This window comes from Epinephelus lanceolatus, chromosome 3 (assembly GCF_041903045.1).
Source record: "Epinephelus lanceolatus isolate andai-2023 chromosome 3, ASM4190304v1, whole genome shotgun sequence".
Lineage (NCBI taxonomy): Eukaryota > Metazoa > Chordata > Actinopteri > Perciformes > Serranidae > Epinephelus > Epinephelus lanceolatus.
This window is the reverse complement of record NC_135736.1, coordinates 6,822,919-6,844,476: the sequence shown is the minus strand read 5'-3', so window position 1 is coordinate 6,844,476 and position 21,558 is coordinate 6,822,919. Positions and strand designations below refer to the sequence as shown.

General features: G+C 39.0%; 2 protein-coding genes across 3 annotated transcripts; one reads left to right on the top strand and one right to left on the bottom strand.

Annotated features, from left to right (window-relative positions):
• Positions 1–6,660, bottom strand: LOC117254874 (ladderlectin-like). Its single transcript, XM_078164099.1, has 11 exons — positions 6,532–6,660; positions 5,272–5,421; positions 5,102–5,175; positions 4,796–4,840; positions 4,502–4,546; positions 3,966–4,016; positions 3,645–3,677; positions 1,754–1,845; positions 1,266–1,391; positions 1,027–1,120; positions 1–303 (listed from the first exon to the last, which is right to left on the bottom strand). The coding sequence occupies exons 3-11, from the start codon at positions 5,148–5,150 to the stop codon at positions 233–235; spliced, it is 606 nt and encodes a 201-aa protein (XP_078020225.1). The 5' UTR covers positions 5,151–5,175; positions 5,272–5,421; positions 6,532–6,660; the 3' UTR covers positions 1–232.
• Positions 6,661–14,306: 7,646 nt separating this feature from the next.
• On the top strand, positions 14,307–19,636 carry LOC117254547 (ladderlectin-like). 2 transcript variants are annotated; one of them, XM_078164090.1, is made up of 10 exons: positions 14,309–14,460; positions 14,557–14,630; positions 14,916–14,960; positions 15,218–15,262; positions 15,796–15,864; positions 16,153–16,185; positions 17,810–17,901; positions 18,264–18,389; positions 18,535–18,625; positions 19,346–19,636. In XM_078164090.1, the coding sequence occupies exons 2-10, from the start codon at positions 14,582–14,584 to the stop codon at positions 19,414–19,416; spliced, it is 621 nt and encodes a 206-aa protein (XP_078020216.1). In that variant the 5' UTR covers positions 14,309–14,460; positions 14,557–14,581; the 3' UTR covers positions 19,417–19,636. The 2 variants fall into 2 exon arrangements, with proteins under 2 accessions (XP_078020220.1, XP_078020216.1); XM_078164094.1 differs by lacking the exon at positions 15,218–15,262 and having other exon boundaries at positions 14,307–14,460.
• The last annotated feature ends 1,922 nt before the right edge of the window (positions 19,637–21,558 follow it).

The following is a 21,558-nucleotide window of genomic DNA, read 5'->3' as shown; positions in this document are numbered from 1 at the left end:
TATTCTTTCAAGTTTTTATTACAGAACTGCTGCCATAACCACAAACAGAAATGTTTTTACACAACAGTAACTTCATGTTTAATCATTTAACACTCACAGGTAGAATACGCAGAATACAGAAAGAAAAGTATAATTCATTAAGACACACAACAAAGTTCATAAGTTGGCTGCGAATGAAAAAAAAAAAATCCTGGCTGATCCGTCTAAAGGCCCCAGATGAGAAGTCTGTATGTTAACAGTTCTCAGGGATCTTGGAACAGATGAAGGGAAAAGCAGTGCTACATGCGGTGTTACACCAACCATCTGAAATTTGATTTAAAAAAGAGAAAAAAATAAGATTGACACAAAATCCATTTTTATACTAACAGATGATGCACAATTATGTTCACTGTAATATCACTTATTTACCTTTTTCCATAGAGAACTAAGTAAATCAGCACTCAGACCAAAAAAAGTGTGAAACATGAGTGACATTGCCTTGTACTCTGATGTACAAGTCAGTGTCATGTTCACTCAGATCTAGGCTCTGAACTCTATCAAGGCATTTAAATTAAGATATCAACTCTCTGAGAAAAAGACATAAATCCAGGTATAACAGTCACACCTCTCACAGCTGTAGTTACATACTGTATTTAAATCTTATTTGGACTTGTAATTGGAAAAGAGACAGACAGCCTGTAGTAGTCCCTGGTCATAATTATATGTGAGTGAAACCTGAGCTGTTACAGCACGGTGTAGACAGCTGTACCAATTAAAAGTGGGATAGGAAAAATAATCTAATATCATAGTCAAATTTGACATAAATATATAAATGTGTCTGATGTTGCCCTCTTCAGCAAAAGAGTCAGGCCACACTTTGTGAGCGACGTAGTAAATTTTATCTGAACTAACATATTAGCTAATGTAACAGTTAAATTCTCTTCACGTTATATTTACTGTTTGAAAATAAGATGAGAAAACAGGAAAAAGTAGCAAGAAGTTGTTACTGGCCCTGACCCTGACCCCAAAGCAAACCGGTGGACTTACTGTTGGTGCGTAAGTAGATGCAGGGGTAGCTGCTGGGGGAGGGGAGTGAGTACAGCCTGGTGAAACCCTCCTGGTCAATCCACATCCACTGGCCCTAAGAGACAAAGAACATGAGTGTAAAGATGTCTTAGTCTCTTCATTTGCTCTCACATCAGTCTTGTGTAAGTCCAGACCCCCTTTGGACCAGGTCCTGGGCTTGATCTGGACTGACTGAGTGGTGTGTCTTCATAAATCCATACCTGCAGGTAGAGGCCTCCCAGCCATGTGGAGGTCAAACCGCGTAGCTGTGTCATCTGCTGGAGGAAGCTGTACTCTGCTGTGTTGGTGGCCGAGGCCAGGTGGGCACCCAGGATGTTGCAGTGCTCCTGTCAGACAGAGGATGCAAATAGGAATCTTTGTGACTAAACAACTAAACAGTTGTTTCATTTCATTTCTGCATTTTCTTCCTCCAAATGAGTTGTCTTTAGCTTTGATGTGAAAAGCTCATCTTTTCATGGACTGATGGTGACACACTGACTGACCTACTATCACCATCCTGATGCTCCATGTTGTGGAACATGTTGCATTCATCATGTGTGTCAATGGTAAGTTCTACACTCGCTTAACTGAATTAATAACAAAGTCTATCAGATGACAGGAAAAGCTACGACTTCAACCACATTGTTCACAGTGTGTACAAGCTCAGTGTTCTCACAATAACAATGTATAAGTGTGATAGTAGCAGTACCTTAGCACTGTACCAGGTCTTGGAAGTAGAGATGACCACGAAGCAGCGAGAGCCATGCTGTTCCCAGCCTCTTGGACATAAGTTGAAACGAGCTACAGACAGAAGAGAGAAAACACTGACTTCAACAGAGCAGTTTCACTGACTGAAATATTGAGAGAGAGGTGTTTGCCTTTTATTTTTGATTTGTCTTGTTTGGTGTCGTTGTTGTTTCCATGATGATCTTACTCATTAAGGAACATAAAGAAAAGAACAGTTGCAATGCGTTTTTTTTGTTTTGTTTTTGTAAATATTGGTCCTTTCTTAGCTAAGAATTTGGTAAATACAGATGATTGCTGTTTGACCCCCCCTATCTCTGAAGAAGTGCATAACATCATACTGAGGATGAAAGTGTCTTCTGCAGGGCATGATGAAATAAGATCTAGTCTTTATCGCTCAGAACAGGTGTTGTACCAATGATCTTGAAGTAGCTAAAGTCATTCTGCTATTCAAATCAGGTGATTCCAGCTTATTTACTAATTATCATCCTATGTCTGTTTTACCATGTTTTTCTAAAAGTTCTTGAAAACCTAGTATATTCCAGAATGGAAAAGTATATGGACAAAAGCAACATACTTTACAGCCATCAATATGGTTTTCAGAGAAAAATATCAACACAAATGGCTCTTTTGCAGCTAGCTAACAAAATCTGTACAGCCTTTGACAACAAGAAAATAACTCTTGGTATTTTCTTAGACTTGTCAAAGGCATTTGACTCTGTTGATCACAACATCCTTATTGCAAAATTACAGAAATATGGTTTTCATGATGTTGCTTTAAAATGGCTGCTTGATTATTTAAAGGACAGACGACAGTATGTTTCTATTTAGGTTTAATTTAAGGTTTAGGTTTAATTCAAACAGAGCTGAGCTACTTTGTGGAGTACCTCGTGACTCTATTCCTGGACCTCTGTTGTTCTTGATTTACATAAATGACCTAAACAGGGGGGGAAAAATGTACTGCCTTATTTATTTGCTGATGCTACATGTCTGTAGCTTCACATGAAAATTTTACACACTCAGACAAGAAGCAAATGAAGAGCTATCATCTATGTCCAAATGGTTCAGATGAACAAATTCTCGCTCAATATATAAAAATGTGACTCCATGATAATTTGTAACAAAAATGAAAAATGTAACAAAGATAAAGTAAAAATATTCATAGAGAACATTGAAATAACTCAGGTTCCTTACATTCAAATTATATGGTTCATAGCACACAAAAAACTAACTAACTTATTGAACTTGAAGTCAGCTGGTAATTTGAGTACAGTTTGGTCACTGGTCAATAATCCCTGTATTTTAACTTTTTATTACATTTTAATTGAGTCTCATATTAGGTAATGTAATACTGCTTGGGCCGCCACATGTCCCATTTATCTCAGTAAGATTTTTCTAATTCAAAAGAAAGTTTTGAGAATGACTGGCTTTGCTAAAAATCACCTGCTTTTATCAATTTATAATGTGAACATACACCAGACTTGTGTATTCATGTATAAGTATACACATCTTACTCATGACTCGCCTAGTGTTTTCCAGAACTTTTTAAAGTCTTCCTCAGACATTCACTCATATTCCACAAGAAGCTCTAAGGACTTTTACTTCCTGTGTTGTCATCAATATTCATTGAAATACAGATAACCATCTCTTTGGAACAACCTACTTCCATCTCCACAATCAACATCTACATTGTGGTTAGTCAACAAACATCTGAGAAGGACTCAGGCAAAGACCCTTAACACTTCATTGATTCATTTGTAATGTATTTCAGCTTTTAAATACCATTTTTTCCCTTGTTAATTGCAAATAAAATAAACCAAACTAAACTAAGATAAAAACAGTGATGTGGCTCTTACATTCAGGTGCTGCTGCCACATCAGACACAGGTGCTGGAAAATATAATAAATAAATGAATAAATACATAGAACGCTGTACATAAGTCTCTATAAATACATGCAATATATTTCATTGTCAAAATATGTCAGTATGTGTGTGTTTAGTTTTCTTATGTGCATGTTGTTTAAAAACATCTTATATAATTTAGAGTACAACAACATGTGGAACAGTTGGGAGGACCTGATAAAGTATAACTGATAAATGTGTTTCACCACATCATTGATTATTAATAGCAGCTACAGAATATATTGTTAAGAGTGACGTGTGTCCTTTGTGATTACCGTTTCTGGGAACAGGGACAAATTCTTCATCTTTCATCATCTTGTCCATCTCTGAAACATCAACAGATTCATCAGAACTCTTTTTAGTTGAGAGTTTTTGACATTACAGAATGTCACAACTACAAAATGTCAAGCATGTCCAGTGTAAATCATATTAACATGGAAGTGACAAAAGTTAAAACCAGTCAAAGCATCTACAGCTAAGCAGCTCTGTGAGGCTGTGTTTAGACACACCTGTGCTTTGACCTAAATGCTAACGTCAACATGTTAACATGCAGATGTTTAGCAGCTATTTTTACTCTGTTCACTATTCGACTTTAGCGTGTATCATGCTAACATTAACTAATTGGTCCCTCCACCCATATCGCATGTGTGAGTAATGAAGAAGGCCTACATACAAGTTCTGACGAGACTGATGAAGCTTCAAATGTTACAATTTGACATTTAATGTTCTCACATGGCTGTCACAGTACAGGCTAAATAAAACATGAAACCAAACAGAAACACTCTGCAGGAGATTTAAAGAGGACACTAACCAGGTGCAGCAACAACCTCTTCCTTCAGGACCTCCACTGCTGCTTCTGTGAATGAATCACATTAATGTTAGTGTTAGATAGACAAGTGCAGTGTCTGTTCAAAACATGCTCCCAACAGGCCGATTACCTGCCCACAGAGCTGTTGTGTAAAGTAGATCAGATGAATGGTTCTTTAGATGTGCGAGAACATACAGACAGACAGACAGACAGACAGAAAGAAATTGCTTTATTGTGAGATGTAGATCTTACTGTCTGACTGCCTGTATGTGTAAAGCAAAGACCTTCAATACTGACCTGGAGCCTTCTCTTTGTTTGTCTTCTCTCCCTCTGGTTGTGGAGCTGCAGGTAAAAACACAACACTGTCAGTGAGATTAAATGTCTGTCAATCAATCAATCAATCAATCAATCAATCAATTGTATTTGTCACATGTGGTATGGTTGCTGAGTCTCTCAGTGCTGTGTACTCTTTTGTCCCACTCTGTGTGTGTGTGTGTGTGTGTGTGTGTGTGTGTGCACCATGTTAAAGTCTTGCTGATTGACTGATGAACACATGGATGATAGTGTGTGTGATCTGTCTAAATGGTCTGTGTTGAATCTGACCTGCAAATGCAGCACAGAGGAGAATGGAGAGGACCAGGACAGTCTTCATGGTGATGATCAACTGATCAACTGTTCTGTGTGGAGAAAAAACAAACAGCCAATAAATATTCAGACAGAGAGCAGAACCATGAGCTCCACTGAAGAGAGAAGAAATACAGCAGGTGTCTTACCTGTCAGGTAAATGTGAGGTGATGTTATTCAGGTATCAGCTGAATGATGCAGTGATGATGAGGGGATCCCTGCTCTTTATATACACACACCTGAAGCACAGAGTCACGTTCATGTGGCAGAACGTGCCAATGTTTATCTATGACTCAGTCCTGTATGTGAGAAGATGATTGCAGCATGCACATAAAGATATGAAGCTGATCATTAATCTGTTTCCTGACAGCATGTAAACAGTTTTCACAAACCACTTCCTTGTTGTTGTGATTTCAGATAAGATTAATGGTTTAAAAGAATTACAGTCAAACTGGGCTGGATATTTAGTTACAGTAAGTGTGTCAGCTGTGTGGCAGGGTAAGGCTTGCCTCGCTCAGTAGGCATATGCAGAGGGTTAGGGTGCTCAAGCACCTGCCCCTTTGCCCCTTAATGTCCAAAGTGCCCTTTTGTCAAATTTCATGCAATTTCACTGTTCAGTTTTTGAGAAAATTTAGAGAGAAAATCAACTCAAATAACATTATAACACATTAATAATTTAACAATATTTATCTGTTATTGTCCCCCTCTTATTTCACCATGTGTGAGACACTGATACAGTATGATGTGGTTTGTCGTCACATGCCATGTTACATTCTGCCTGAATATAGGTGGCTTTCATTGAAATGGTTATGCTGTCAATGACTGTTTATTGCTGTATGGTATAGGGGTGTCCCCGACTAAGAATTTTCATAGTCGAATCTGATTTGACGGATTTTTTTTTGTCAGTTTCCGCTCCAGAGAAAAGAGCTAAAACACCCAAACAAACAAATTTAATTCTTCAGTTGGCATAATAAGATAATAATAATAATAAAAGTAAAAGGGTTATCATTTTATCTTTATCTTTATTCCTTTCACTTCATCAAGGTATGATGCTCTAGATGAGCGCAGAGGCGCTGCAGCCTCATCCTTGTCATTAACAGGAGTCGTTTCTGACTCGTCAGAACTTGCCATTTCATTCACAAATAAACATCCAAAAACATCATCAATAGGTGTAGAAACAGTTTTCCTTCTTTCTGACTTCAAGTTACTTCATTAATCAACTCAGGTTCATACAAGTTCATCCACACGGAGCGTGCGTCACCGCTCTCAATTGTTTGGCACGTCGGACAAAAAGTAGCCAAATAAAAAATCAGAGTCTATCAAGAAAACAATCAGCGGTGAAATTCGTTTCAAGACACTTCAAGTAAACGAATAATCCTTCAAAAAAAGTTTGATTTGAGAGCACATACCTCCTCCACCGTAAATCATCACCACATGATTCCCGAGCGCGGCACCGCTGCTGCTCACCGCTCCCGCAGGTGATGAGTCAAATGCAGAGAACAAATTTCACACACTCAGGTGTGTGCCAATCAGTAGGACTTTAACTTTAACTTTAAATCACTGTAGGCCTCGATGCTGCTCTGATGGTCCTGCAGCGCAGTCACTCACCTCAGCTTATTTGGATCGAGCAACTGGGTGATTTATTAATGCGTAGTAATGATTATGCCTACTGATTAAACGCACGCGTCATTTTCAATTCTTTATTAACAGAAATTAGCTGATGTTTGTATCAAAATAGGCTATATATCATGAATTACTAGAAAACAAATACATTCTATGTCAAATCAAGATGTTCAGCAGCAGTGAGCACCAACATATAGTTAGAATGGCATGGTCTTGTTTCATAACCACATTTTGCAACGATTCAAGACTGGCAGTCAAATCAGACTTCTCCGAATCGAATCACCGAATCATCGACTATTTGGGGTCACCCCTAGTATGGTATTTTAAACAACCCTGTTCACATTCTTAAGTTGTCACATATTGCTGCTTTGCTGTCCACTTTCATGCCTTTACAATTTTGCGCTAGGTACCTTTCAACATCTGCTGTTTACAATCCAGGATGCCGCAACTAACACAGGGATGTTCACAAAAGCACATGGTTATGTTTAGAAAAAACAACATGGTTTGGCTCCACAGTCATAGGAGAAGCGAACTCTGGCCTCCTGGGTGAAAGTCCGGGGTTTGCTGGACTTATCCACCATCCCTACTGCCGGCCACGTCAGGACTTTCCAGCTCCTTCTATTATATTATTACTGGCAGTGTATCATACCACCATGACAGGCGCGATCCGAACTAACTAATGAACTGACACTGTCTGTCTAGCCAACCACTGGCGTATCATTACACTGCAAAAGGTTCCGTCCGACCACATTACACACTGACACCGCCTGGTGACATCATACTGCCACAAAAGGTGGTTTTTGGCGTTGGTGTTTTAGCTAAAATCACTGACAAAGCTGCGGTATTTGATGACTTTGGAATGAAAAAGAGCTGGTTTTAAAATGTTGTTCCATGTGCCTCTTTTTCACTTTGAGCACCTGCCCCTCTCAAGGTCTCTGAATGACCCTGGTGATATCTCTGTCCACATGTGAAGTATTCTAGTAGAATAAAAAAAGTCTAAAGTCTATTTATTGTTCCTCCAGTGGATTATCTTATCTTACATTACTGCCTCAATCAAAGACGCAGAACTACTTAATAGTAAATAAGACAGTTTTATTGTCTCTTTCTCAATTGCTTACCGACATTTATGAATACACAGACTCTTGTTAATAATTTCAGGTGATAAAACTAGACTCCACTTCAACACTGATGTCTGGCAGCTGGGAATGTTACTGTTCCTGCAGTGGAAAAAAGCTACCTGGGTTCCCAGCATACTGTCATTGTTTTACTCCCGTCACTCTGGAGGAAATGTACCCACTTTGCTCACTGACTGGGGCTGCGCAGGGCTGCATTAAGTAAAACGTGATGTCACATACACCAATCAGGATTAGAGAATTCATGTCCTCAGGAGACCGATAAAAATGGGTAAATTACGTTGCACACAGTGGCGGCGGCAACGGTGGAGTATTACTCTTGGCTTTATTATGGTGGGCCTAATCCATACAGTGGTAGGGCTCATATCAATGTCAGAATTTCAACATGCATACATACACAATAGAATAGCACCCCTCTCAACAGCTAGAAATACAGTGCATTAGTTAGACTACTCTGGGTTAAATAGTTACACTGACTCCTCTTTCACATGCAAAATTACATAGAAAGAAACACATGTGGACAGTCGCTACCAGAACTGGGACCAAGTCATTGTTTTGCAAATAGGTCTCATGTTATGGGGCGGCAGCAAGCAGCAGATGTAACATCTCAAGTTTTGAACTCAAGTCCCAAGGCAAGCCCCAGTATAAGGCAGGCTGGTCCCAAGTCAAGTCCCAGGTCAAGACAGACAAGTCCTGAGTCAAGTCCCAAGTCCTACACTTTGAGTTTCAAGTTCTAATTCCTATGTCACTAAATGTAATGCCATTTTAACACCACAGTAATAATATATTAAATCAACAGAGCACATGCATGATTTTTAAAATTTGTATTTAAAAAAAAGTGAGTACAACAATAACATTATAACAGAAAAAAATAGCACCAAAAACAAACAAACTGAACAAAAACATTAGAAATATCACAGCTTAAAATAGAGTATATGCTTTCAGCATAAAAACAATTGTCCTCAACTGTGACTTAAGGCCTTCAAGAGAGTTTGCCGACACCTGAGAGGTCTGGGACCCAGAAAAGCAAATGTACAGTCTCCTCATGTTTTCAGTCTCTAATATACTCTGGAGCAAGATTATTAAAAGCTTTACAGGTGAGAAGAGGAATCTTGAATTAAATCCTAAATCTGATTGAGAGCCAGTGAAGTGACATCAGAGGCTGGGTTATTCAAGAGTGACGTGAGGTTTTAGTGAATAATCTTGCTGTTATCTTGTAACAGCATTTTGGCTCAGGCAGGAATAAAGAGAAGTAGTTTAGTAGTCTACAGTAGTCTAAGCAGGAGGACCCAAAGCATGGATAACCAGTTCTAACTGCTGGCAGGATAACAGTGGATGTATTTTTTTCAATATTTTAGAGGTGAAAGTAGCAGGACTGAATAACTGACTTGACATGGTTATCAAATTTCACCTGATAATCAAAAGTGATTCTTAGGTTTTCAGCAAAAGATTTTCTATTTGTTCAATGAACCGAGGTGTTGGACGATTTAATCAGAGACCTAATCTGAGGCAAACACTGGAGCTTCAGTTTTACTGTGATTTAATTGAAGAGAATGTTCACACGTCCAGTTACTGATCTCAGCCAGACACTTGTACAGAATAGGTAGGTGTGGTGAGAGTTCACTGGGCTGAATGGAAATGTAAAGTTGAGTATCATCAGCGTAGTGCAAATGTGGTGTGTACACTGCACTTTTATAGCATCTAGCACAATTAACCAGTACCACAACAGAAAGTATTTTGTATACTTCTGTCCTGTGTTGTTGTATTTAAGTCATCTCATATTGTTGTTTGTTGTTGTATGTTTTATGCTTTAAGTCTATGAACTCATTACTTTTTTATTAACATTTAACTGAAATTCAAAAAGATCTTTCCCTTACCTTAACCAAAGTGCTTTTGTTGCCTACTAACCACAGACAGGAGTCTGGGCGTGAACCCAGGATTCTGGTGTCACAGTCCTGCACTTTGTGTGTCCAACATCCACCTCTTAACCACCTCCCTATGAATCCAGCCCTGTACATAAATGTTGTGCGTGATTTCATATATATACAGTACAGGCCAAAAGTTTGGACACACCTTCTCATTCAATGCGTTTTCTTTATTTTCATGACTATTTACATTGTAGATTCTCACTGAAGGCATCAAAACTATGAATGAACACATGTGGAGTTATGTACTTAACAAAAAAAGGTGAAATAACTGAAAACATGTTTTATATTCTAGTTTCTTCAAAATAGCCACCCTTTGCTCTGATTACTGCTTTGCACACTCTTGGCATTCTCTCCATGAGCTTCAAGAGGTAGTCACCTGAAATGGTTTTCCAACAGTCTTGAAGGAGTTCCCAGAGGTGTTTAGCACTTGTTGGCCCCTTTGCCTTCACTCTGCGGTCCAGCTCACCCCAAACCATCTCGATTGGGTTCAGGTCCGGTGACTGTGGAGGCCAGGTCATCTGCCGCAGTACTCCATCACTCTCCTTCTTGGTCAAATAGCCCTTACACAGCCTGGAGGTGTGTTTGGGGTCATTGTCCTGTTGAAAAATAAATGATCGTCCAACTAAACGCAAACCGGATGGGATGGCATGTCGCTGCAGGATGCTGTGGTAGCCATGCTGGTTCAGTGTGCCTTCAATTTTGAATAAATCCCCAACAGTGTCACCAGCAAAACACCCCCACACCATCACACCTCCTCCTCCATGCTTCACAGTGGGAACCAGGCATGTGGAATCCATCCGTTCACCTTTTCTGCGTCTCACAAAGACACGGCGGTTGGAACCAAAGATCTCAAATTTGGACTCATCAGACCAAAGCACAGATTTCCACTGGTCTAATGTCCATTCCTTGTGTTTCTTGGCCCAAACAAATCTCTTCTGCTTGTTGCCTCTCAGCAGTGGTTTCCTAGCAGCTATTTGACCATGAAGGCCTGATTGGCGCAGTCTCCTCTTAACAGTTGTTCTAGAGATGGGTCTGCTGCTAGAACTCTGTGTGGCATTCATCTGGTCTCTGATCTGAGCTGCTGTTAACTTGCAATTTCTGAGGCTGGTGACTCGGATGAACTTATCCTCAGAAGCAGAGGTGACTCTTGGTCTTCCTTTCCTGGGTCGGTCCTCATGTGTGCCAGTTTTGTTGTAGCGCTTGATGGTTTTTGCGACTCCACTTGGGGACACATTTAAAGTTTTTGCAATTTTCTGGACTGACTGACCTTCATTTCTTAAAGTAATGATGGCCACTCGTTTTTCTTTAGTTAGCTGATTGGTTCTTGCCATAATATGAATTTTAACAGTTGTCCAATAGGGCTGTCGGCTGTGTATTAACCTGACTTCTGCACAACACAACTGATGGTCCCAACCCCATTGATAAAGCAAGAAATTCCACTAATTAACCCTGATAAGGCACACCTGTGAAGTGGAAACCATTTCAGGTGACTACCTCTTGAAGCTCATGGAGAGAATGCCAAGAGTGTGCAAAGCAGTAATCAGAGCAAAGGGTGGCTATTTTGAAGAAACTAGAATATAAAACATGTTTTCAGTTATTTCACCTTTTTTTGTTAAGTACATAACTCCACATGTGTTCATTCATAGTTTTGATGCCTTCAGTGAGAATCTACATTGTAAATAGTCATGAAAATAAAGAAAACACATTGAATGAGAAGGTGTGTCCAAACTTTTGGCCTGTACTGTATATATATATATATATACATATTGTTGGAGACTGGACTCTTGAAACCAGTTTGTTGGATAACTGACCACAGCCTACCTACCTGCGCATTCTCTCTGGATGAATAATAAACATCAGGAAGACTTTCTTTGTGCTCATCCATTCACAATTTTATTCATCCCACTTCCACTGCTTCCTCTAATCAGTTGACTATGGGTGTTCACTCTTCTGGTTATCCAATCAAAATTTGCCACGATTTCCGTGAGCCAATCAGCTCTCTCCTCTGCTGCTGCCAGATGTCATTTTAGGCAGAATTGGTGCGGTTGGCAATCATTCACTTTACCTTTGTCTTTTCAGTCTCAGATAGTAGATAGTAGTAGATTACTATCTGCAAGCCATGTGCGATTCCTAAACAAAAGCAGAATCATATCTCACCTATCATGTCCTCCTGTTCCGGCAATCTGGCCTGATAGCAGTCAGTATTGTCAACATGTAAGGTCATTCTCTGTTTCCATTGTCAGTCATCTCGATCCCAGTGAAGTGTACAGATTCAAGATATGGGCCCCAAGCAACACGTAACATGATCCGCTACTCTGGGACACTTTGCGTACGTTCAACCGGATTGCCACATGCAGTCTCCGGCTATTCTGGCCAAGCTTCCATGCACACCTTGCTACAGTCCCTGGATATGCCTCAGCCTCTGCCTCATCAGCGTCCTCATCACCACAGGCCTCCACAAGCAGCCAACCTCCACTTTCAACCAGCGCTTCATTCCACTTCCAGCCTCTCAACAACCCCAGTGCTCCCTGATCCCTGACAGCAAGAGTGCCGGTGGTTCAAGCCATCTGATCAAACAGCCCTCCTCACTGTTTAAGTTAAGTTTGTCACATATGATCTGTCCCTTAATCCATTCAGTGCTGCAGACAAACATTATCACTGCATCGTTAATGTGTAGTGATTTATTTCATTCTCTTGTCACCCCTTGTTTCAATCGGAAAACAATTACCATAATACTGTAATAGTGACAGGCCTTGATTTTCAGTAATTATTGAGTTTTTATCAAACTGAGCATATTAGGGAGGCACATTATATGCCCTCTGCTTGACAATGGTATTTGCTCATTTCAGGCAAGGCAAGTTGTTCTCTTTCCTCTTCAGTCATAACATAAATAAATAAATGAATAAAATCATGTGCGCATCATGCCGTTACCTTACCACACTTCCCGTATCATTTTAAATTAAAAGCCCCTCAACGATTTCTTTGGTGTAGGTTTTATAGGAGACCACCATATAATATATTAATATCTAGTACAAACACCTAAGAACACTCATTTACAGTGCTTGTATTAACTCACTTTCCTCTACAAAAATTAAAGATAACAAATAAATAAATAAATAAAATGTAGGCAATAACTGATAATATACATGTATTATAACAGAATGAACAGAGTTTACATCCAACTGAGATTTAAGGACAGGGGAATGCTGGGTGCTGTAAGCCCTCTAAGGCTTATCGTGATTCGTGATATTGGTATACTATTTATAGATCAACTTCTAATTGAATTGAAATTACTATTTGTTCACCCCTTTCAGGATCACTCTGTGATTGGACTACAATGAACTTTGATTTGCCTCTGGGTTTGAAATGTGCTATAATAAATTTGCCTTGCCTTTCCTAGACAGGTTTTGACAAGTAAATCTTAAAATAAATAAATAAACGAATAAATTAACAACAAAAACATCATCCTGCTTGCTTCTTGCTACGCCACTGAATGAATAGGTCCTCGTGGATAGCAGCTCTGTCCTGGCGGCGTGCTGGGTCGTTTTCTCAACACTCGTAAGCTTACAGCTGAGGGCGGTGCCATTAATCAATCAAATAATCACTTTATTTATCTCATGAAATTATTTAGATACAATTTCAGTGATATTTCATTTATCCATTTGTTCCAGCTTATTAATTTTAGACTGGAAAAAAAAACAGCAGCAGCTAGCTGGTCCATACTCACAGGGCGTGCTCATGAGTGCAGGTGACAGAGTAAAGCTTTTCCCCTGATCTGGATAGTGACGGCCTTAAGTTTAATACCAGTGGGAATACTGAGTGGTGGCTCTGCTACTGAAGTCAGATCAGTGTAGTGTGTGATGCTGACAGCATTAGTCAGTGGGACAGTGTAACATTCAGAAGTAAACCTAAATGAAAATGGAAGGTGTTGGTTTATTCTACTTTGTAATATTCTTTCTATATTCTAACACAGTTCTTGGTGGGGCTACTCAAACCAAGCCGTACCCTGCCACTAGCCATGGTTAAAGAAGTTAGTGGAACAGTGGCTACAGCTCCAGAATATGATACACAGTTACAGATTAAAGTGCTCAGCAGTTTGTCAGAGTCTTTAAAAAAACAGCTCCACCACAATCTGCTGCAGGACTAAAATGTTACATGGTGATGATCAGTAATAATGATCCAATAATATCATGTATAGTAATATAACACTGACAGAAGCCATTCCTCCTGCATAATGAGGACTTTATAATGATGAATTTTATATAGCGTATCACCATTGTTCATATGTCCTTTAAAATACAAGGTCAGAGCACACAGCTGACACACTTACTGTAACTAAATATCCAGCCCAGTTTTACTGTAATTCTTTTAAACCATTAACCTGATATGAAATCACAACAACAAGGAAGAGGTTTGTGAAAACTGTTTACATGCTGTCAGGAAACAGATTAATGATCAGCTTCATATCTTTATGTGCATGCTGCAATCATCTTCTCACATACAGGACTGAGTCATAGATAAACATTGGCACGTTCTGCCACATGAACGTGACTCTGTGCTTCAGGTGTGTGTATATAAAGAGCAGGGATCCCCTCATCATCACTGCATCATTCAGCTGATACCTGAATAACATCACCTCACATTTACCTGACAGGTAAGACACCTGCTGTATTTCTTCTCTCTTCAGTGGAGCTCATGGTTCTGCTCTCTGTCTGAATATTTATTGGCTGTTTGTTTTTTCTCCACACAGAACAGTTGATCAGTTGATCATCACCATGAAGACTGTCCTGGTCCTCTCCATTCTCCTCTGTGCTGCATTTGCAGGTCAGATTCAACACAGACCATTTAGACAGATCACACACACTATCATCCATGTGTTCATCAGTCAATCAGCAAGACTCTAACATGGTGCACACACACACACACACACACACACACACACACACACACACACACACACAGAGTGGGACAAAAGAGTACACAGCACTGAGAGACTCAGCAACCATACCACATGTGACAAATACAATTGATTGATTGATTGATTGATTGATTGATTGATTGATTGACAGACATTTAATCTCACTGACAGTGTTGTGTTTTTACCTGCAGCTCCACAACCAGAGGGAGAGAAGACAAACGAAGAGAAGGCTCCAGGTCAGTATTGAAGGTCTTTGCTTTACACACACAGGCAGTCAGACAGTAAGATCTACATCTCACAATAAAGCAATTTCTTTCTGTCTGTCTGTCTGTCTGTCTGTCTGTATGTATGTTCTCGCACATCTAAAGAACCATTCATCTGATCTACTTTACACAACAGCTCTGTGGGCAGGTAATCGGCCTGTTGGGAGCATGTTTTGAACAGACACTGCACTTGTCTATCTAACACTAACATTAATGTGATTCATTCACAGAAGCAGCAGTGGAGGTCCTGAAGGAAGAGGTTGTTGCTGCACCTGGTTAGTGTCCTCTTTAAATCTCCTGCAGAGTGTTTCTGTTTGGTTTCATGTTTTATTTAGCCTGTACTGTGACAGCCATGTGAGAACATTTAATGTCAAATTGTAACATTTGAAGCTTCATCAGTCTCGTCAGAACTTGTATAAAAAGTTTAAAATAATAAAGTTTGATATGATTTGATTTGATTTGTATGTAGGCCTTCTTCATTACTCACACATGCGATATGGGTGGAGGGATCATTTAGTTAATGTTAGCATGATACACGCTAAAGTCGAATAGTGAACAGAGTAAAAATAGCTGCTAAACATCTGCATGTTAGCATGTTGATGTTAGCATTTAGGTCAAAGCACAGGTGTGTCCGAACACAGCCTCACAGAGCTGCTTAGCTGTAGATGCTTTGACTGGTTTTAACTTTTGTCACTTCCATGTTAATATGATTTACACTGGACATGCTTGACATTTTGTAGTTGCAACATTCTGTAATGTCAAAAACTCTCAACTAAAAAGAGTTCTGATGAATCTGTTGATGTTTCAGAGATGGACAAGATGATGAAAGATGAGGAAGTACTTGTGCCAGAAGAATTTGTCCCTGTTCCCAGAAACGGTAATCACAAAGGACACACGTCACTCTTAACAATATATTCTGTAGCTGCTATTAATAATCAATGATGTGGTGAAACACATTTATCAGTTATACTTTATCAGGTACTCCTAACTGTTCCACATGTTGTTGTTCTATAAGTTATATAAGACGTTTTTAAACAACATGCACATAAGAAAACTAAACACACACATACTGACATATTTTGTGAATAAAATATATTGCATGTATTTATAGAGACTTATGTACAGCGTTCTATGTATGTATTTATTTATTTATTATATTTTCCAGCACCTGTGTCTGATGTGGCAGCAGCACCTGAATGTAAGAGCCACATCACTGTTTTTATCTTAGTTAAGTTTGGTTTATTTTATTTGCAATTAACAAGGGAAAAAATGGTATTTAAAAGCTGAAATACATTACAAATGAATCAATGAAGTGTTAAGGGTCTTTGCCTGAGTCCTTCTCAGATATTTGTTGACTAACCACAATGTAGATGTTGATTGTGGAGATGCAAACACCAGATTAGTCTAAACGGTGATATAGTGACGAGAAAAATGTGAGATATTCATATATATATGTAGCTAAACTCTGCTGGTTTTCTACCTGGAAGTATTTGTAAACAACAAGGTGATTCCCTCAGAAGGGACACTAACAACTCAAAGTACACATCAAATAAAATTTCTCCAAACATGTTTCTTGTTATTTTAGGTAGTTATTATCACGCTAATGTATGTTCAAGTGTCCATTTCCCCCGATAAGTTGGTTTTAATTCGTTATTTGATTCTATAAACACAGTCTGACCATCTTGAGCTTTTATTTTGGTACTTCCGGTGACCGGCAGTGTGAATTTACATATTAGTTAAATATTTAGTTTCACCCAGAACATTTAGATTTAAAATTTAGATTGAGATTTAGTATTTAGATTTAACATTTAGATTTAGATTTAATATTTAGATTTAACATTTATATTTATATTTATATTTAGCATTTAGATTTAACATTTAGATTTAGATTTAGATTTAGCATTTAGATTTAGATTTAATATTAAGATTTAACATTTAGATTTAGATTTAACATTTAGATTTAGATTTAGCATTTAGATTTAACATTTAGATTTAGATTATGCATTTAGATTTATATTAAATATTTAGACATTTAACATTTAGGTGCCACATTTAATATTTAGATTTAACTATTTAATTATTTATTTAATATATATCTAAGTTAACAAATATTGCTGTAAATGTGGTAAAAGGTGACGCTAAAAAATTCACAACACTTTTTTAAACATTGCTAGAAGCTAAATGTGGCAAAATGTTGATGTTATTTTCAGCGTGAGCCACTTTACAAACGGCACCCCATAGACTTCATAGTCTTTTGACATTTTTTTTTTTTTGAAAATCATATTGATGGCTATAAAGTATGTTGCTTTTGTCCATATACTTTTCCATTCTGGAATATACTAGGTTTTCAAGAACTTTTAGAAAAACATGGTAAAACAGACATAGGATGATAATTAGTAAATAAGCTGGAATCACCTGATTTGAATAGCAGAATGACTTTAGCTACTTCAAGATCATTGGTACAACACCTGTTCTGAGCGATAAAGACTAGATCTTATTTCATCATGCCCTGCAGAAGACACTTTCATCCTCAGTATGATGTTATGCACTTCTTCAGAGATAGGGGGGGTCAAACAGCAATCATCTGTATTTACCAAATTCTTAGCTAAGGAAGGACCAATATTTACAAAAACAAAACAAAAAAAAAGGCATTGCAACTGTTCTTTTCTTTATGTTCCTTAATGAGTAAGATCATCATGGAAACAACAACGACACCAAACAAGACAAATCAAAAATAAAAGGCAAACACCTCTCTCTCAATATTTCAGTCAGTGAAACTGCTCTGTTGAAGTCAGTGTTTTCTCTCTTCTGTCTGTCTGTAGCTCGTTTCAACTTATGTCCAAGAGGCTGGGAACAGCATGGCTCTCGCTGCTTTGTGGTCATCTCTACTTCCAAGACCTGGTACAGTGCTAAGGTACTGCTACTATCACACTTATACAGTGTTATTGTGAGAACACTGAGCTTGTACACACTGTGAACAATGTGGTTGAAGTCGTAGCTTTTCCTGTCATCTGATAGACTTTGTTATTAATTCAGTTAAGCGAGTGTAGAACTTACCATTGACACACATGATGAATGCAACATGTTCCACAACATGGAGCATCAGGACAGTGATAGTAGGTCAGTCAGTGTGTCACCATCAGTCCATGAAAAGATGAGCTTTTCACATCAAAGCTAAAGACAACTCATCTGGAGGAAGAAAATGCAGAAATGAAATGAAACAACTATTTAGTTGTTTAGTCACAAAAATTCCTATTTGCATCCTCTGTCTGACAGGAGCACTGCAACATCCTGGGTGCCCACCTGGCCTCGGCCACCAACACAGCAGAGTACAGCTTCCTCCAGAAGATGACACAGCTACGCGGTTTGACCTCCACATGGCTGGGAGGCTTCTACCTGCAGGTATGGATTTATGAAGACACACCACTCAGTCAGTCCAGATCAAGCCCAGGACCTGGTCCAAAGGGGGTCTGGACTTACACAAGACTGATGTGAGAGCAAATGAAGAGACTAAGACATCTTTACACTCATGTTCTTTGTCTCTTAGGGCCAGTGGATGTGGATTGACCAGGAGGGTTTCACCAGGTTGTACCCACTCTCCTCCAGCAGCTACCCCTGCATCTACTTACGCACCAACAGTAAGTCCACCTGTTTGCTTTGGGGTCAGGGTCAGGGCCATCAACAACTTTTTGCTACTTTTTCCTGTTTTCTCATCTTATTTTCACACAGTAAATATAACGTGAAGAGAACATAACTGTTACATTAGCTAATATGTTAGTTCAGATAAAATTTACTACGTCGCTCACAAAGTGTGGCCTGACTCTTTTGCTGAAGAGGGCAACATCAGACACATTTATATATTTATGTCAAATTTGACTATGATATTAGATTATTTTTCCCATCCCACTTATAATTGGTACAGCTGTCTACACCGTGCTGTAACAGCTCAGGTTTCACTCACATATAATTATGACCAGGGACTACTACAGGCTGTCTGTCTCTTTTCCAATTACAAGTCCAAATAAGATTTAAATACAGTATGTAAATACAGCTGTGAGAGGTGTGACTGTTATACCTGGATTTATGTCTTTTTCTCAGAGAGTTGATATCTTAATTTAAATGCCTTGATAGAGTTCAGAGCCTAGATCTGAGTGAACATGACACTGACTTGTACATCAGAGTACAAGGCAATGTCACTCATGTTTCACATTTTTTTTGGTCTGAGTGCTGATTTACTTAGTTCTCTGTGGAAAAAGGTAAATAAGTGATATTACAGTGAACATAATTGTGTATCATCTGTCAATCAAATGGATTTTGTGTTAATCTCATTTTTTTCTCTTTTTTAAATCAAATTTCAGATGGTTGGTATAACACTGCGTGTAGCACTGCTTTTCCCTTCATCTGTTCCAAGATCCCTGAGAACTGTTAACATACAGACTTCTCATCTGGGGCCTTTAGATGGATCAGCCAGGATTTTTTTTTTTCATTCGCATCCAACTAATGAACGTTGTTGTGTGTCTTAATGAATTATACTTTTCTGCGTATTCTACCTGTGAGTGTTAAATGATTAAACATGAAGTTACTGTTGTGTAAAAGCATTTCTGTTTGTGGTTATGGCAGCAGTTCTGTAATAAAAACTTGAAAGAATAGGACATTGTTTGTTCATCCTTTAAGTAACACCCAATAAGAAAAGCACTAAGGCATGGAAAAAATACTGAAAAACACAGTATACAGAAAAAGCAGTGTCAATATGACATGACAGAATATTACATTACAAGAACTGTCTGATATCAAACTCCCCATGAAGGCCTTTAGGGGCCAAAGTGCCCCATGTGACCAAAAGACTTCCCGTTTTAGGAGCTGGCACAGTCTGGTACTGATAGTTTTTTTACTACGAATATGACGTGCAGAGTGTGGCTTGGCACTGTCTTGCTGGAATAAGCAGGGACATCCCTGAAAGATGTGTCACTGTGTGTTTTCAGAGACACTAACATTAAAAAGACTTGATTAAAATATCTTGCCCCCCATTTAAAATTTGAACTCATTAAAAACAGCTAAGGACTTTAAAACATGTTAAAAGGACTGTTTTGATATTTCCTGTGTGATTTCATGTATTTTCTAGCAGGCCTGGTTATGTTTTACATGGTTGAAGTATCGGGTCAGCAGAGAGCGCTGTGTGCATTGGGTATCAATAACCGACGTCAGTCACTGGTAGAGTGAGACATCAGGTAGTACGAGTGATGCAGAAACAACACAGACGCTAAGGACTGATGTGTTTTTGTTACTGTTCCAACAGAGACCTCAGAAATCATAACCAGAGTGAAAAAATGAAAATAATACAACATGTAAAAGCCTTAGACTGTGAACTGTAGTGACTTTGAATGGAGATGAGTGAGTCCTTAGTAATGAATAGTAATCCAATATGGCAGGCGATGCTAATGAGATTGAAAACCAACTGTGAAACTGTCTTCTAAAGTGAGAATTGTGCAACCGTAAACCGTAAACCATAAACAGAGATGATAGTTCAAAGTTAGCTCATGCTAACAGACAGTGTGAAAGGGTTTAAAAAGCTTCGGTTGTGTGTGAATAAGCGAAGGCTAATGACATGAATGCTAACCATGATAAAGGCCGCGGACTTTGCGGCTCTGATCAATGGCAGGCCAGGTAGGCACTAGACAGTGTCCTGTGAGTTTTTCAGAGTAATAGCGCAAAGATGTACTTAACATGGGTTTTGCTATTACATGTCAAAATAATTAGAGTCAATAAGGAAAACATGATTTCCGGACTGAAGTTCATTGTTGTTTTGTTGAATATTGTGTGATAAATACTGATGATTTAAAGGGCCAGTGTGTAAAATGGGTTGAAAACAGTGACATCAGTGGTCAAATTCTAGATTGCAGGGCTCACTCGCTCACCCCTCCCGTTGGGTAAATGACGGTGGCCTCGTAGGGACAAAAAGTCTTGCACACGAGTTTTTCAGGAGTAGGTTTATCTAGCGATGAGGTGAATATTTATTTAGAGATCTAAACCATGTTACGATATTGTAATGAATCACTCATGAGCAGGAGACCAGAGGAGCGTTGGGGAAAAAGGCCCGTTTATTTGAGCACTCCAAAAACTCTGGTAACACTCCAGGGGGTAAAAGACTCCGTCCCAAACTCTGACTCTTCTAGTGTAACACACACACTTCATACACACATACTCGTTTACTATACCAAGTGGGGACCCCCTACCCTCTCTGCTCCACCAATCTCCAGCCTGCACACTTCACAAGGAGTGAAGTTGCATCTTCTTTTCCTCGCAGATGATGGTTTGGGTTCATTCTCATCTGTTGCGTGGCAAGTGTGGTCCATTTGCAAACTTTATAACTAAAAAAACTTTTCACTACTCTCTATCGACGAGCTACTAACACTCTCTGCTGTTTCCTCCTCCTTCTTCCTTCCTTCCTTTCTGTCTTCGTTGGTTCATTTATACACGCGAAACGCGTTCTCTGGCTGGCTGGATTGTCTGCTCGGTCTGCCGTACATACATGGCGGCGCAAGATGGCGACCTCTCTAAAGCAAGGCCCTTG

Excerpts from the sequence above, each read along its gene's own strand:
- LOC117254874 (XM_078164099.1), bottom strand. The coding sequence starts at position 5,150 with ATGAAGACTGTCCTGGTCCTCTCCATTCTCCTCTGTGCTGCATTTGCA. Across the intron at positions 4,017-4,501 it reads AGAGGTTGTTGCTGCACCTG|AGATGGACAAGATGATGAAA; the intron begins GTTAGTGTCCTC and ends TTGATGTTTCAG. Across the intron at positions 1,846-3,644 it reads TGTGGCAGCAGCACCTGAAT|CTCGTTTCAACTTATGTCCA; the intron begins GTAAGAGCCACA and ends TTCTGTCTGTAG.
- LOC117254547 (XM_078164090.1), top strand. The coding sequence starts at position 14,582 with ATGAAGACTGTCCTGGTCCTCTCCATTCTCCTCTGTGCTGCATTTGCA. Across the intron at positions 15,263-15,795 it reads AGAGGTTGTTGCTGCACCTG|AGATGGACAAGATGATGAAA; the intron begins GTTAGTGTCCTC and ends TTGATGTTTCAG. Across the intron at positions 16,186-17,809 it reads TGTGGCAGCAGCACCTGAAT|CTCGTTTCAACTTATGTCCA; the intron begins GTAAGAGCCACA and ends GTCTGTCTGTAG.